This window comes from Hemitrygon akajei, chromosome 1 (assembly GCF_048418815.1).
Source record: "Hemitrygon akajei chromosome 1, sHemAka1.3, whole genome shotgun sequence".
Lineage (NCBI taxonomy): Eukaryota > Metazoa > Chordata > Chondrichthyes > Myliobatiformes > Dasyatidae > Hemitrygon > Hemitrygon akajei.
In genome coordinates, this window is record NC_133124.1 from 19363814 (window position 1) to 19382066 (window position 18253).

The 18253-nt window shown below is 39.8% G+C and overlaps 1 protein-coding gene across 1 annotated transcript in view; it reads left to right on the plus strand.

Annotated features, from left to right (window-relative positions):
• Nucleotides 1-18253, plus strand: part of csmd3b (CUB and Sushi multiple domains 3b) — a 2154916-nt gene that overhangs the window by 1895936 nt on the left and 240727 nt on the right. Inside the window, exons 32-34 of the mRNA XM_073038951.1 lie at nucleotides 6456-6569; nucleotides 11534-11629; nucleotides 15417-15620. Of these exons, the coding sequence (XP_072895052.1) occupies nucleotides 6456-6569; nucleotides 11534-11629; nucleotides 15417-15620 (414 nt within the window). The remainder of the gene's footprint in view (nucleotides 1-6455; nucleotides 6570-11533; nucleotides 11630-15416; nucleotides 15621-18253) is intronic.

Genomic DNA, 18253 nt, shown 5'->3' on the forward strand with positions numbered 1-18253 from the left:
ATCTGATCATGCATGAATATCTGAAAATTTCTAAACATGTAGCATGCCCTATTACACAGTTGTCATGGTAACAGAAATCAGAAGCAAGATAAAAATGGTGAAATAGGACCACCAACCCTCTAGTCCAGCCGCCAAAAGCAGAAATTCTCAGTGCCCAAATATTTTAATTTTGATTCCCATCCCCTTTCTGACCTGTCAGCCCACAGCCTCCTTATGTGCCAAGATGAGGCCACCCTCAGGGTGGAGGAGCAACACTTTTTATTCCATCTGGGTAGCCTCCAAACTATTCACATGAATATCGATTTCTCCCTCTCCCCACTTCTTCTATTTTCCATTCTGGCCCCTTACCTCTTCTCACCTGCCTATCACCTCCCCTGTGTCCCCTTCTCTTTCCCTTTTCCCTATGGTCCACTCTCCTCTCCTATCAGATTCCTTCCTCTCCAGCCCTTTACCTTTATTACCCACCTGGCATCACCTATCAGCTTTTAACTATCCTCCTGTCCCTCTCCTCACCTTTGTATTCTGGAGTCTTTCCCCTGCCTTTTCAGTACTGAAAAGAAGTGCCCAAAGCATTAACTATTAGTCATTTGTATAGATGCTGCCTGAACTGCTGTGTTCCTCCAGCGTTTTAAATGTGTTGAAATGCCTTAAACATGGACCTTAGAGTTTGTCTTTTGTTAAAATACAGTTTAAGGAACACTCCATTGGTTTTAAAATTGTTTGAAACTGAAGAAGTGAGTTCATAACTTTACTTCCAAACTGGCTCCGATAAATGCCTTATCTATTATTTGAGGCAAGAATTTGACCCACATACTTTATCTCCCATCTTTCTGTCATTCACTGTGCCCCCTCCACCAACTAAGTACAAGATTGCATACTCTCATCATTTTTTGACCAGAACACAAGTCTTTCACATCGGCATTTTGTTCAATGTCATCAATATGAGAAGTTCTATCTTAAAAAAAAAATGAAAGTTTGTATAAATTTGCAAAGTTAGAGGCAATTTCACTTATCCTAAACATAAGAGATTCTGCAGGTGCTGAAAATCCAGGTCAAAACACACAAAATGGTGGAGGTCAGGCAGCATCTATGGAGATAAATAAGCAGTCATTGTTTTGGGCCAGGACTTTCTATCAGGACTGATTATTTATCCTGTAACTTTTTTCTTTAAATAAAATGATATTTTTGTCACGTCGCACATGATACACCATAGACCATAAGATATAGGAGCAGAATTAGGCCATTTAGTCCATTGATTCTGCTCCACCATCTCATCATGGCTGATCTATTGCTCTCTCAGCCCCAATCTCCTGCCTTCTCCCTGTACACCTGTCTGCCCTGACTAATCAAGAATCCATCAACCTCTGCCTTAAATAAAGATAAAGACTTGGCCTCCACGGTCGCCTGTAACAACAAGTTCCACTGATTGACACTCTCTGGCTAAAGAAATTCCTCCTCATCTCCATTCTAAAAGGATGGCCCTCTATTCTGAATCTGTGTCCTCTGGTCTTAGGAGACCTCCACTCCACATCTACTCTATTGAGGCTGTTCACCATTCGATTGGTTTCAATGAGGTCACCCCTCATTCTTCTGCATTCCAATGAGTAGAGGCCCAGAGCCATCAAACACTCCTCATATGACAAGTCTTTCAATCTCTGAATCATTTCTGTGAACCTCTTTGTACCCTCTCCAATGTCAGCGCATCCTTTCTTAGATAAGAGGCCCACACTGCTTATAGTACTCCAAGTGAGGTCTCACCAGTGCTTTATAAAGACTCAGCATTACACAGAACACTAGGATGAGTTATGTACAATTTAAAACATAGAGCTTGGAATAATACAGGTCAATACAGCCCTTCGGCCCATGATGTGCTGATCTATATAACCCTACTCCACCATTAATTCTTCACTCCTACACAGCTCATAACCTTCCATTTTACTTACATCCGTGTGCCTATCTAATAGTCTCTTAAGTATCCCTAATGTAATAGCCACCACTACCATTGAGGTATTGCCAAGTTAACATGGACTTTGTACTCCAGGGTTTGAACTAGGTTTTGGATATTCTGTCCCTTTTCTCCAGTAAGTGAGATCAAGGCTGCATCTTATACGTGATCAATGTTGGTCCATATTTAACATTACCATATCTAACTGAGTGAGTGAGTGAATGAGGACAGAGTCAACCGTGGATATTACGTCCTAGCTGTCTAGTAATTGCCCTCTGCAGTATGATATGGTGAGCAAGCTATTGCCCATGTGGCAAACTCCCCATTTCAATGCAACTGATGAACCCAAGGAATGGCAGGGATTGATGCAGTTTGGTACCAGCAGTATTGCAGGAGTTGCCAGTCAACATTAAACTCAGTGGAGTTCTGCCTTAGGGGCCCCAGGTCTGGATTTTTCCCTCAGTGCTTACTCCCGAAGCCTTCCCCATGAGTGGGTATAGCCGCAAGGTAGTAGAGGTTTGAGGTCAGAGTTTTCCTTCTCTTAGGTGAGCTATCAACCAGGGCTGACAAGGCCCATCCGCCTGAAGTGCCTGGTTTTTAGGTGCAAGTAACAAGTCTTCGCACCTTCTTCTGTCAGTAGAAATGGTTCTGCAGGGCTTAGTAGCTAAGCCACACACGAAGGCCAGGAGCTGGATGTGGTTGTCAGAGGCTACTTGGGGCGAATGCCATTGGGAGCATTTAAAAGGTAGTGGGAGCTTGTCCCCCGTAGCCACCCCTGGCTATAACCAACAATAACTAGCAGTTATTGTTGTTTCTCCTATGGGATAACATTCCATATTTTACAAGAAGAAAGCTTCCTATACTTCCTCCAGATAGCCTATCTTAGACTACATGGTTATATTCCTTCATTCTGGACATGCTCGCCAGGTGGAAAGGTTTAACTCTGCGTACATTATTAATTCCTTTCAAAACCTCCAACAAACTTTATCAAAACACTCCTTGAAGTTTACATATTTCAGGGAATATGAGTTAGTGTAATCTGTTGTTGTTGGGGCTGCACGGTAGTGTAGTAGTTAGCACAACGCCGAACAGTACAAGTGACCTAGGTTCAATTCCCGGCCCTTCCAGTAAGGAGTTGGTGTGTTCTCTCTGTGACCACGTGGGTTTCCTCTCACACTCCAAAGACATGCCATTTGGTAGGTTGGTTGGTCATTGTAAGTTGTCCTGTGATTCGGCTGGGATGAAATTGGGAGTTGCTGGGTGGCATGGCTCGAAGGCCCAAAAGGGCCTATTCTGCACTGTATCTCAATAAATAAATAAATAAATACATTATTAAAGCCTTGAAAACACAAGGTGAATCTGTACTGTATTCCTTCCTAAGAATAATTGATGGTGTATTATCCAGCTCTGGCTGAGCAAGGGTTCTATATATTCTAGCCCTCAAGTTAGAAATGATTAGAACCCAAGAGTTTAGTATTTTTTTTAGTATTTGTTTTAGGCTTAGAACACAAGGGCTTCTGTAATTATTTTATGCATGGCTTACATATTTGGTGATCTAAATCGAAATATGGGAGAAACGCTGTCGACATTTCGGGCCGAGACCCTTCCACCAGCATTTTGTGTGTGTTGTTGTTTGAACTTCCAGCAGCTGCAGATTTCCTCGTGTTTGCTCCTTTAATCGAAATATGGCCTTTTGTGTCCTTCAGGCCACTCTTATTCCAAGTGTTACTGCTATTTCAAAAGTATTCAGATTGTTTCTTTTTGGGCCCAAATTGGATGACTTACATTCAATTTAATATTTTTTTAGCAGGTTAAAAATAATAAATCTTCCTCAATACACGTTGGCCCCTTGTCTCTTGTGGTCTGATAAAAAGCATCCTATTGATTTAATCAATAAATACTCAATTATTAACCAATCTCCTCAGCGGTCATTTGTACTTAACATGTCTATTATTCCTAACCACTTCTTCTGACCATACATATTAACAATCTATTGCCTTCTTTATCTTATGCAGAGGTAAGTTCTCTGGAATGGGGCCTATATTCCTACTGTTGTTCCCATAAGGTTCCTTACAAATAATGTCCCTATTAATTGCTTTCCTCACTTTTAAAGTGCACATTCTATCATGGAAACAGTAATTAATTCAAAGATGACATATTTTGAGCAAAAAAAACCCAGAGTGAATGCTTATGAATCCAAGAACTTCTATAAAATCAAAGTAAATTGAACTGAACTGAACGAAACTGAACATTCCTGGACTGTTTCAAGAGCTCTGCATTTTGATTCTTCAAATTCTGTGTGTATTTCACTCATTTTTTGGCCCTTTGTGTGATTTGTTGATTTTTTGCACGCTGGATGTTTAATGCTTTCTTTGAAAGGATTCCATGGTGTTCCTTTGTTTTGTGGCTCTCTGAAGGAAGATGAATTTCAGGGTTCTATACTGCATACATACTTTGATAATAAATGTATTTTGAATATTGAATCTTTGAAGTCTTCATTCTGTATTACTTTCTCAGTTTTGTGATAATCCTAGCCCCTAATTGCCATGGATTTGCTCCACAGGCTGCAGAACATCAATTTCAGGATAAATGGCAACTATTGTTTCTCATAGAAATATAGAAACATAGAAAATAGGTGCAGGAGTAGGCCCTTCGGCCCTTTGAGCCTGCACCGCCATTCAGTATGATCATGGCTGATCATCCAACTCAGAACCCTGTACCTGCTTTCTCTCCATACCCCCTGATCCCTTTAGCCACAAGGGCCATATCTAACTTCCTCTTAAATATAGCCAATGAACCGGCCTCAACTGTTTCCTGTGGCAGAGAATTCCACAGATTCACCACTCTCTGTGTGAAGAAGTTTTTCCTCATCTCGGTCCTAAAAGGCTTCCACTTTATCCTTAAACTGTGACCCCTCGTTCTGGACTTCCCCAACATCGGAAACAATCTTCCTGCATCTAGCCTGTCCAATCCCTTTAGAATTTTATACGTTTCAATAAGATCCCCTCTCAATCTTCTAAATTCCAGTGAGTATAAGCCTAGTCAATCCAGTCTTTCTTCATATGAAAGTCCTGCCATCCCAGGAATCAATCTGGTGAACCTTCTCTGTACTCCCTCTATGGCAAGAATGTTTTTCCTCAGATTAGGGGACCAAAACTGCACACAATATTCTAGGTGCGGTCTCAACAAGGCCTTGTACAACTGCAGTAGAAACTCCCTGCTCCTGTACTCAAATCCTTTTGCTATGAATGCCAACATACCATTTGCCTTTTTCACTGCCTGCTGTACCTGCATGCCCACCTTCAATGACTGGTGTACAATGACACCCAAGTCTCGTTGCATCTCCCCTTTTCCTAATCGGCCACTGTTCAGATAATAATCTGTTTTCCTGCTCTTGCAACCAAAGTGGATAACCTCACATTTATCCACATTAAATTGCATCTGCCATGAATTTGCCCACTCACCTAACCTATCCAAGTCACCCTGCATCCTCTTAGCTTCCTCCTCACAGCTAACACCGCCGCCCAGCTTTGTGTCATCCGCAAACTTGGAGATGCTGCATTTAATTACCTCATCTAAATCATTAATATATATTGTAAACAACTGGGGTCCCAGCACTGAGCCTTGCGGTACCCCACTAGTCACTGCCTGCCATTCTGAAAAGGTCCTGTTTACTCCTGCTCTTTGCTTCCTGTCTGCCAACCAATTCTCTATCCACATCAATACCATACCCCCAATACCGTGTGCTTTAAGTTTGCACACTAATCTCCTGTGTGGGACCTTGTCAAAAGCCTTTAGAAAATCTAAATATACCACATCCACTGGCTCTCCCCTATCCACTCTACTAGTTACATCTTCAAACAATTCTATAAGATTCGTCAGACATGATTTTCCTTTCACAAATCCATGCTGACTTTGTCCGATGATTTCACCTCTTTCCAAATGTGCTGTTATCACATCTTTGATAACCGACTCTAGCATTTTCCCCACCACCGATGTCAGACTAACCGTCTATAATTCCCCAGTTTCTCTCTCCCTCCTTTTTTAAAAAGTGAGGTTACATTAGCCACCCTCCAATCCTCAGGAATTAATCCAGAATCTAAGGAGTTTTGAAAAATTATCACTAATGCATCCACTATTTCTTGGGCTACTTCCTTAAGCACTCTGGGATGCAGACCATCTGGCCCTGGGGATTTATCTGCCTTTAATCCCTTCAATTTACCTAACACCACTTCCCTACAAACATGTATTTCCCTCAGTTCCTCCATCTCACTAGACCCTCGGTCCCTTACTATTTCTGGAAGATTATTTATGTCCTCCCTAGTGAAGACAGAACCAAAGTAGTTATTCAATTGGTCTGCCAATTCTTGTCAAACATTATTTGATGGTGTTGCCTTGTATTGATATATGCTTTTGATTTATGAGCTTTTATGCAGCATTAGCCTAATTAAATAAGTAAAACATTTTTTTCTTCTTTCTTTTCTTCTCTCTACCTTCGTTCCCATGACAGTGGTGTTTGGCCAGTTTGTGTTTTTTCAGACTTCCCTTCATGACGTTGTTGATGTTTACGATGGACCTACTCAGCAAGCATCGCTGTTGACTTCACTGTCGGGGTCTCACTCAGGTAAGGTCAATGGGTGATGTGTGGCAGGGATTCGGACCTTGTTTCTTCTTCACGGTACCATTTCATTCATTTACTTTGGCACTATTGCAAAAATATGTTCATAAAATATGCTGGCAGAGGAAATTTTTGAGTTCTTGATACTGCAGAATATAGCAACTCAGCTCTTATTTATAGTTGGGAGCAGCATCTCTTGAATTTCTGTGATGCCTTCTCTGAATAGACATTAGGAGCAACCTTAATAGCATAGACTGACTCACTATGGTGTTGGAAAATTTCAGTGATAGGAACCGCCACAGATGTCACATATTTTTTATAATTACATTTTATCTCAGAGAAAACAACATTGAAATACAGGAGATTCCAATTACATAACGATTAGGAGTTGAAAACTTAGTCAGCTCCAACATGGGCACTGGTCTACCCAGCATCCAGGACATCTTAAGGCGCGATCCCTCAACAAGGTGGTGCCTGTCATTAACGACCACCATCACCCAGGACACGCCCTCTTCTCATGCTACCGTAAGGAAGGAGGTACAGAAGCCTGAAGAAATGTTCTCAATGAACAGCTTCTCTGCCATCCCATTTCTGAATGGACATTGAACTCATGAACACTACCTCGTTACTTTTTTCATTTTTGCTTTTGCGCTACTTATTTAACTTAAATCTTTAATATATATTTACGGTAATTCACGTTTTCTCTATTATCTTGTATTGCATTGTACTGCTGCAGCAAAGACAACACATTTTATGACCTATGCCAATGATTCCTGATTCACTTCTGATTCTGAAATGCACTGCATATATAAATAGGGGGTACACCACATTATTTTGTTGGCTGCGTTTCTACTTTGGCACTTTTTGTCTTATCGGTCAGATGAACACAAAGCTGAGACACAAGAGATTCTGCAGATGCTAGAAATTATGAGTAACAATACACAAAATTCTGGAGGAACTCAGCAGGTCAGGCAGCATCCATGGAGGGAAATAAACAGCCAATGTTTTGGGCTGAGACTGAAGGGACTTTCTGAGTGCCTCTAGTATTTTGTGTGTGTCAGACGTAAAGCAGCTGCATTCTAATCTCATTCAATGAAAACTGCCAGAGCATATTAACGTAGACCTACAACAGTTTGAGTTATTATTTTTAATTATTTTAAGCATTTATTACAGGTTGGATCTCAAATAAACTAGATGCACCTCTACCCCAAACATAAGTAGAACCAAATACATTTACCAAGTTAGCTCTATGCACTTAGTTTTCCTGAGTTAGACATGTCCTTAACAGTGAACGTAATGAATGTGACATTCTCCAAAAACCAACAAACAAATAAAAAGTAAATGATTGTACAGAAATGTGCCAAACTCTGATATAAAAATAAAATTAGGTTAGGTTTAGAATTGAATCCAACCATGGCTTTTCAAACATACCTCATACTAAAACAACCAAAATCAAAGGACAATTGAGTTTCCAATTGATGTCCAATCAACTGATTGATAAGAATATAAAACAGCGTACTGGCAATGTCTCCTCGCATGGTGACGAAATGTTTGCAATTAAATTGCCAAGATTGGAGAACGACTCAACCCAACCATCAAAGGACAACATTTAGAACATAGTAGTCCAACACAGTACAGGTGCTTCGGCCCACGATATTGTGCTGACTTATATAAACCTACTCCACGATCAATCAAACCCATCCCTCCTACACAGCCCACAAACCTCCATTTTTCATACACCCACATTCCTTTTAAAATGTCATCATTGTATCCACCTCTACATAACACCAGGCAGTGCTTTGCTGTGATGGAAACATCATGGAACGTAGGCATTCATGATGTTGGAATCTGGTAAATAACTAAGTCATAGATTGCTAGTAAATCTCATTTAAAAAAATAAATACAGTTAATGCAAAATTACAAATAAAGTTTTGGCATGTCTTAATCAGTGGAAACTTAAAGCAAATATATAATGAATTAACTTTGAAAGATATGTACAGAAATTGAAATACATGCACATTACAAACAACCCAGTATTTCACTGGAGTAACCTTACTTTAAAGATACAAAGTTATATGGATGTTTTTCCTTGATGACATGTGTGACCATTTTATATTTCACTTTGCTAAAGTTAGATACCTTTATTTTATGCACCTCTCTGGATTTTGGTCCTGGTCCCTGCATGTTAAGCCACTGGTTATTTGGACAGCAATAAAGGTCCTCCATCTCTGGTGGTGTTCAGGGCTTCCTTCATTGTGTCAGCAGCTTCCTCTCAGTTTTCACTACTGTCAGTCATGCAAGTCCCTGGTGGAGACGCAGGAATACCTTTGCACTCAGATATGGAAGGATTCTTCATTGCTGTTTCCTTAACAATGTTGTCTTAACAGTCAGGGTTGTTAGCCCTGAACCTGGAGGACACTGGATATTGCTGAATGCATTTTATTTGGAAGGAGGCACGGTAGCATATTGGTTAGCGTAACACTGTTGCAGCAGCAGGTGTAAAATTGGGATTCATTTTCCATTGCTGTCTGTAAGAAGTTTGCATGTTTGTCTTATGATCATTTGGGTTTCTTTCTCAGTGCTCCAGTTTGCACCAACAGTCCAAAGACTTACAGGTTAGGGTTAGCAAGTTGAAGACATGCTATGTTGGCACTGGAAGCATAGAAACACCTGAACAAACCTTGTTGATTTGATTTGATGCAAATGATGCATTTCACTGTATGTTTTGACGTACATGTGACAACTAAAGCTAACCTATAATCTTTTATCTTTAGATAATAACTTGTGTAATTATTTTACATTTTCATGAGAGGGTCATGAGAGTGTCGCGAGTGTGTGGAATGAGCTGTCAGCACAAGTGGTCCAAGTGAGCTTGATTTAACGTTTAAGGGAAGTTTGGATAAGTACATGGGTGGGAGGGGTATGGAGGTCTATGATCCCGGTACAGTTCGATGTTCAGCATGTACTAGATGGGCCAAAGGGCCTGCTTCTAAACTGTACTTTCCTATGACTCTGTGACTCAAAGTATTTATAAATGCTCGGGTCTGTCAATACGCATCTATAACATAATGACTGTTTTGTAAAGTTGCTCCAGTTGACGTTGGAAGTCCTCTAGTACCATTCACAGTAGAGCAGCGAGATTTCACTGTGCTTTTCCATTGCTCATCACCCAATCGATAATGGGTCACATTGTATTCATGGCCAAGCAGCTGTTTTGTAGAGAATCGTGGGTTAGTTGCAGTGTAGGCATAGATGTGTTCTAGGCTGAATTTTGTATCTGCCTTTTAACTTTGCACCAGCCAAAGCTAGCTCATCGCTTTTATGACTTATTCACCTTAATGGGACCACACCACAGAAACCGATATAAGCACTGGCCTGATGAGCCCCTAAGGCTTGGGACAGACTTTAACTTTAACTAACTTCATGGGAGCGCAAACCTTCATTAAAATTAAAATTAATATCAATGGTTTTCATACCTTACATCAGCTGAGTGTTTAGAACTGAATTTCAATTCATAGTCACAGAGTCAAACTATGTTGAAACAGGCCTACCAAGTCTGCTCTGACCACAAATCACCCATCTGCACTAATTCAATGCATACAATTCCATTCTTCCCACATTCCCATCTGTCAGGGAGTATTCTGGAATTATGTGATATTGCAAAATATTAACTTCAGCAATTAATCTTTAGGACTGAACATGGATTGTAGATTAAGCTTAAATGCAGTCCTGGACAATTGGTTCTTAGAGCTGCGGATTGTAGGTAATTGAAAAACCAGACAATGCTGGCTAACGTTCATTCTGATTTCCTGGATTGTGGGTGCAAAGAAGGAGGTGCAAAAACTATATGTAATTCAAAGGAAGCATTGTAGACACTTTGTAACTATAGAATTGTCCTTTGATACTTAGCATATAAAAATGTCATGTAATATTGGGTCAAGCAGGCCTCTTCCTTCAGAAAGTATCTCGTTTTGTTTGAATAAAAGCCTACTTTATAATCTACCAGCTGTGACTCTCCAGTGACTTTGTTCACATTACAACATGATCATCGGACTATTTATAACAAATGACAGGGAGTTTACAGTGGCCGGTTAACCTGCATGGTCACAGTGAAGGAAAATCCATGCAGTCATGGTGAGAACATGCAAACTCAGCGCAGACAGCAGTGGAGGTGAGGACTGATGGAGAACCATCAGGACTGTGAAGCAGCAGCATTATGAGCTCTGTCACTGTGCCGCTCCTGATATTTTTTTTCATTTAATTTACATTTTATTACATTCTAAATTTGCGATGAATGGAAAGACCTTAGTTTCCACTGTTCGTGGTGACTGGGCTGATGCAAGTGATGACCACAAGATAGGGATTAGTGCAAGCACTGATCAGTCCAGCAAAAATAAAACTCACCCATTGATCTACATTTTTTGGGTCCTTTTGCTAAAACAACAATGTTACAAACATTTGAAGCACGTAATAGTGTTTCAAGAATGTAACATTCAATGGAACGTGACAAAGCAGTGCTTCTGTGTTAGGCTCATGAGGCATGGTGTAAAAATCAGCCTCAGGCACTAATTTTTTCGTCAGCCCTCTCATGTGAATGAATTGGTGCTTTTAAATACTTCGAGCATGCTGCATGCTTTAGTTGTTCAGACAGCAAAGCAATGCTCCAGCAAAATTTGAAAAAAAAACAGTCTGTCCGTGGTGTTTCTTTGCTTCGTGGCTGCCTGCAGGAGGACAAATCTCGGAGTTGTATCCTGTATACATACTTTCATAATAATTGAACTTTGAAAACTAGAAAAAATTATGGTTTCACCTTTTCCATCACTGCTTTTTCTGATTCACTCTAGTTTCCATTCATAGTACCAAATTTTGACAGAAAGGAATGTATCAACTACTTTTAACAACTTTCTGTTAACGTTTGTGACATCAGGTATTCCATTAACTAACTATTACTCTGCATATCTTTAATTTAGGAGAGTCCCTTCCTTTAAGTTCAGGTAACCAGATCACAATCAAGTTCAGCTCAGTTGGTCCAGTAACAGCCAAAGGATTTCATTTTGTTTATCAAGGTAGGTTGACAATCGAAGCGTAACAAACCTTTCACTATTGAACTCCAAGGTAGTTGTCAGATAAACATGAATATTATTACAATGGTTGATGATAAATCAAATTACTTTGCAAATATTGACTTGCTGTTAGGAAAATAAATCTTCATGTTATAAGCAGAAGGCTTCAAAAGAACAACAAGGGAAAGAATATTAAAAACACTCAAAATGTGTTAGGTACTATGCTGTGAGAACTGCCTTTCTGATAGATGATTAAGGTAGACCAAATAGGCTTCCTTTCTCTACATGTTAAGTAACCTTACCTTGGTAAATGCAAGAAGGCTTTTTCCACTGAGGATGGGTGACTAGAGGTCATGGGTTAAGGGTGAAAGGTGAAAAGTTTAAGGGGAACATGAGAGGAAGCTTCTTTACTCAGAGGGTCATGAAAGTGTGGAATGAACTGCCAGTGTAAGTGGTACACAGAAACTCACTTTTAGTATTTAAGAGAAGTTTGGATAAATACATGGATGGTAGAGCAATGGAGGACAAGAGTCCCAGGGCAGGTCGCTGGGAGTTGGCAGTTTAAATTGGTCAGCATGGACTAGAAGGGTTGAAGGGCCTATTTCTACGCTATACTTTTCTATGACTCTATGCCTGATATGCCAATGCGACTGTGATATTCCTGTTCTCATTAAACTAAGGTGTCCAATTATGGCCCTTGCATGACACGTTCTAAAACAGTGAAATATTTCATTGAGAAAGGGAGGTATCTCCTTCATTTCAACATCCAACCTTACATTAATCAGGATTGTTGTTGAAATGAAGAAAATTGTTAGATGTTGAAGGTGACGGAGAGTGCAAATGATGGCAGCTGGATCAATGTAGTCAAGAGCCTCGAGGAACTCAGCAGGTCACGTAACATCAATGGAGGGAAGTGGACAGTCAATGTTTTGGGTTAGGAACCTTCATAAGAACTGTGAAGTTCTGCTCCTGCTCCTCATATGTTATCATTCAGATGAAACTGGTTATGCAGTTCCTAGTTTGCTTCACTCACATCACTGGTTTTGATTTGTGATAGTGATTTATGTTGAAAATGGTGTACAATGGACTGGGAGCAAAGTTTAATTTAAAATCCCGCTCATTCAAGCATTCTTTGTTTGTATAGTTTTAATTTCAATGTCCAAACCAGGAGATTTTCATCGTTTCACAAGAGAGAACTAGTATATGACTGAATATGCATCAGGACTTTTCAGCGGTTTATTCGTCTGCTGCTTTAAGTGCCTCTGAGGTTAACATTGCTCAGTTAATTGAAGCCCCGTTGACTGCAGGCAGTTGTTTAAAGGATAGGTAGTGAGACTCTATAAGTGCTCTTGCTCTCTAGCCAGTAACTGCTCATGATTATTGGAACAAGTACTGAAGAATTCATGTTAACAAGAATTCTATGAAAATGCTCCCATTGTTGGCTAATCTGGTGATCAACTGGCAAAGAACTTTTAACCTTGTTTTAATTTTGCTCCTTAAAATACGGTTGCATCTTTCTCTAAAGACTCATTGTAGGGTTTTTAAACAAACATCAAAAACAAGCTGCTGCCAATTATCCTTCCCGTTTGGGTGCTATCAAGTGAGGAGTACAAAAGAAAGAGGAAAAACATGCTGCTCATCTTTTCTTCCAGTTTTCTGTCTGTTCTCATAACCACTTACAGTAGATTGCTGATGTTCAGCAATGAGTTAGTAAACAAATCCCCCCCCTCCACCCCTGATCCATCTCTCCATACCCCCTGACCCCTTTAGCCACAAGGGCCATATCTAACTTCCTCTTAAATATAGCCAATGAACTGGCCTCAACTGTTTCCTGTGGCAGAGAATTCCACTCTGTGTGAAGAAGTTTTTCCTCATCTCGGTCCTAAAAGGCTTCCCTTTTATCCTTAAACTGTGACCCCTCATTCTGGACTTCCCCAACATCGGAAACAATCTTCCTGCATCTAGCCTGTCCAATCCCTTTAGAATTTTATACATTTCAATAAGAACCCCCGTCAATCTTCTAAATTCCAGCGAGTATAAGCCTAGTCGATCCAGTCTTTCTTCATATGAAAGTCCTGCCATCCCAGGAATCAATCTGGTGAACCTTCTTTGTACTCTCTCTATGGCAAGAATGTCTTTCCTCAGATTAGGGGACCAAAACTGCACACAATATTCTAGGTGCGGTCTCAACAAGGCCTTGTACAACTGCAGTAGAACCTCCCTGCTCCTGTACTCAAATCCTTTTGCTATGAATGCCAACATACCATTTGCCTTTTTCACCACCTGCTGTACCTGCATGCCCACCTTCAATGACTGGTGTACAATGATACCCAGGTCTCGTTGCGCCTCCCTTTTTCCTAATCGGCCACCATTCAGATAATTATCTGTTTTCCTGTTCTTGCAACCAAAGTGGATAACCTCACATTTATCCACATTAAATTGCATCTGCCATGAATTTGCCCACTCACCTAACCTATCCAAGTCACCCTGCATCCTCTTAGCATCCTCCTCACAGCTAACACCGCCGGCCAGCTTCGTGTCATCCACAAACTTGGAGATGCTGTATTTAATTCCCTCGTCTAAATCATTAATATATAATGTAAACAACTGGGGTCCCAGCACTGGGCCTTGTGGTACCCCAATAGTCACTGCCTGCCATTCTGAAAAGGTCCCGTTTACTCCCACTCTTTGCTTCCTGCCTGCCAACCAATTCTCTATCCACATCAATACCATACCTCCAATACCGTGTGCTTTAAGTTTGCACACTAATCTCCTGTGTGGGACCTTGTCAAAAGCCTTTTGAAAATCTAAATATACCACATCCACTGGCTCTCCCCTATCCACTCTACTAGTTACATCTTCAAAAAATTCTATAAGATTCGTCAGACATGATTTTCCTTTCACAAATCCATGCTGACTTTGTCTGATGATTTCACTGCTTTCCAAATGTGCTGTTATCACATCTTTGATAACTGACTCCAGCATTTTCCCCACCACCGATGTCAGGCTAACCGGTCTATAATTCTTTCCCTCCTTTTTTAAAAAGTGGGGTTACATTAGCCAGCCTCCAATCCTCAGGAACTAATCCAGAATCTAAGGAGTTTTGAAAAATTATCACTAATGCATCCACTATTTCTTGGGCTACTTCCTTAAGCACTCTGGGATGCAGACCATCTGGCCCTGGGGATCTATCTGCCTTTAATCCCTTCAATTTACCTAACACCACTTCCTTACTAACATGTATTTCCCTCAGTTCCTCCATCTCACTAGACCCTCGGTCCCCTACTATTTCCGGAAGATTATTTATGTCCTCCCTAGTGAAGACAGAACCAAAGTAGTTATTCAATTGGTCTGCTATGTCCTTGTTCCCCATGATCAATTCACCTGTTTCTGATTTGTCTTAACCAATCTGTTTCTTTTCACATATCTATAAAAGCTTTTACAATCAGTTTTTATGTTCCCTGCCAGCTTTCTCTCATATTTTTTTTTCCCCTTTCTTAATTAAGCCCTTTGTCCTCCTCTGCTGGACTCTGAATTTCTCCCAGTCCTCAGGTGTGCTGCTTTTTCTGGCTAATTTATAGGTTTCTTCTTTGGACTTGATACTATCCCTAATTGTCAGCCACAAATGCAATTACAGAAGCATACTTCTGTAATTGCATTTATCATAACTCCTCCATAGAACTGTTAATAATGTTTTGCTTAGTTTAAAACTTATCCTATCTTCACTTTAGAAGAAGTTATTTTTTAAAAAAAATGACAAATACTAAATGCTGTCTTGAATCCAATTTAGCTGTACCAAGGACCAGTGCAACCCAGTGCAGTTCTGTACCTGAGCCAAGGTTTGGAAAACGGATCGGGAATAATTTTGCTGTTGGCTCCGTGGTTGTCTTTGAATGCAATCCTGGATATGTTCTCCAAGGTTCACCAGGGATTAAGTGTGCATCTGTACCAAATGCCCTAGCTCAGTGGAATGATTCTCTGCCCACCTGTGTTGGTGAGTAGTTGATCACTTGTATCACTTGTGAAGCTGAATGTTTTAGCATGGGGAAACATTCCTTTTCATTTTCAATGCATTATTATTGTTCTAAATGTTTGTAGATGAAAGAACATTATGTTTTAGAGTATACATCCATATTATTATCTTCTTTGTGGTGGCGTGTTGGGGAGGAAGCATTAAGAAGAAGGACGCCTCACGTCTTAATAAGCTGATAAGGAAGGCGGGCTCTGTCGTGGGCAAAGTACTGGAGAGTTTAACATCGGTAGCTGAGCGAAGGGCGCTGAGTAGGCTACGGTCAATTATGGAAAACCCTGAACATCCTCTACATAGCACCATCCAGAGACAGAGAAGCAGTTTCAGCGACAGGTTACTGTCGATGCAATGCTCCTCAGACAGGATGAAGAGGTCAATACTCCCCAATGCCATTAGGCTTTACAATTCTACCGCCAGGACTTAAGAACTTTTTTTAAAGCTATTATTAATGCTTTTGAGTTAGTGATTTAGATGCATATCGTATTATTACTGAGTTAAGTATTGTATGTAATGAGTTTTTGCTACAACAAGTGTATGGGACATTGGAAAAAATGTTGAATTTCCCCATGGGGATGAATAAAGTATCTATCTATCTATCTATCTATCTATTAAATACCTCACTGGAGCGTCATTCCAGAATTTTGTGATCGACATCAAGTCTGATTTTTTTAACTCGATATTGTGAATGTGCTGTGCACGTTTTGCACCTTAGCCCCAGAACAGCGCCGTTCTGTTCAGCTCTATTCATGTGTGGTTGGATGATGATTAAACTTGAATTTGATATGTAATCAGTAATTTTGGCAGGGTGTGATGCTAGGCACAGATTTGTAGCTGTCCATTATGAACTTAACTTCTAAGATAAAAAATGTAAATAGTTTTACGTAGATATGATATGGTCATTTAGCAGTTAGCGCAACACTCCACAGTGCCAGCTGTAATATTAGGGCTCAATTCTCATCACTGACTTTAAAGAGTTTGTTAGTATTTTAATATGATCTGCTTTATGTTTCCTCTTATTTGATTAGTCCACACAACCTTTGAAAATGTATGAAGCTGATCCCTAAACCCAGCAAGGATTAATTCTGAAGAGATCTTTTATAGTAAAGTTTTATTCTCTAGAAAACACAAATCTGAACAAGGATGAATAGCCTTTAAATCCAGAGAACGTGCATTTGGAAATATTTTTCAAATAATTTAATCCCTCAGTTTCCAAACTGGCATGCAAATGTTCCTAAAGGGTATGATAACGGAAGTGGTACGGGACGGCACAATTTTGCAGTGGTTAGCATAACGCTTTACGTGGCCAGCGTTCAAGGTTCAATTCCCACCACTGTCTGTAAAGAGATTGTATCCCTGAGACCGAGTTTATCCCAGTGACTGAGTGGGATTCCTCCAAGTGCTCCAATTTCTTCCTGCATTCCAAAGACATATGGGTTAGGATTAGTGAGTCGTGGGCATGCTATGTTAGCACCGTAAGCAATGGGGACACTTGCAGCTGCATCCTGCACATCCTTGAACTCTGTGGGTTGTTGACGCAAACGACGCACTTTTTTGTATGTTTTGATGTTTCAGTGTAGGTAAGACAAACGAAATAAATCTTTAAAAGGAGTCAGGTGCCAAGAAAGACCTCGTCATTAATGTTCCGATAACGAGAAATTTTAGAAACTGAATGCTAAATGTAACACAATATAATATAAACTAATAATGAATGATTATTAATAATAATATATAATTAATGAAAAGCATGATTTGAAACAACTTGCTTGCACTTCTCAATCAAGGTTGGTGATTTTGTTCAAATGAATAGGTTATATTACATATCTCAGTTGCAAACTGATTAAAATTCGAGGTTGGTTTGAGTTACAATGGAAATTATGTAAGTCCAGGACAAAGATTCATGTTGTACTGATAAATATGAATATTTTTTCATGTTAACAATTTGTATTTCTAGGAGTTTGTTGCTAGATAAACTTTACATTGCAAAGTGTAATGGATGATTGTATCAACCTTTGAATATTGTACAGGTGCACATAATATAGCTTTTCCTGATAGCAGGTTAAGAATATGGCTTCACTCATATTCAATACTGATTAGCAGACAGTTTTTCCTTCATGGCCAAGGAAATTATTGGAGCTGTACACGATAGGAAAACAACTTGAAGAATGGAAGCTTCTGAAATGGGACAAAATATAAGGGAGACGCTAGAGAAAAGTGAGGAGGAGACTTTCTATTGGTCGCAGACTTCTGGGAAGTAAATAATTATATAAGTTATCTTTTCCTTGTTTTCTTCTGTTATGAAACTTCTTTTCTTTCCAGGTATAAAAATAAGAGACATTATAACATGAATTTGTTAAAACATGTTTGATGAAAAGTACCATTATGCTTAGTTGAACAATTGCAGGTTTATATAGGAAACAAAGAAGATCAGATTAAACAAATGTTAATTGGAATGGTGAGAAGCTGAGGAACGTATGGGAAGTTTATTTTTCTCTTTATTATTAGCTGATTTGATTAAAGAAAGATAACGTAAAACTTGATTATAGCTCAGAAATAATTGAATTTGCCTTCAACTAGTTTTCTTGGGAGAGCAGAAGATG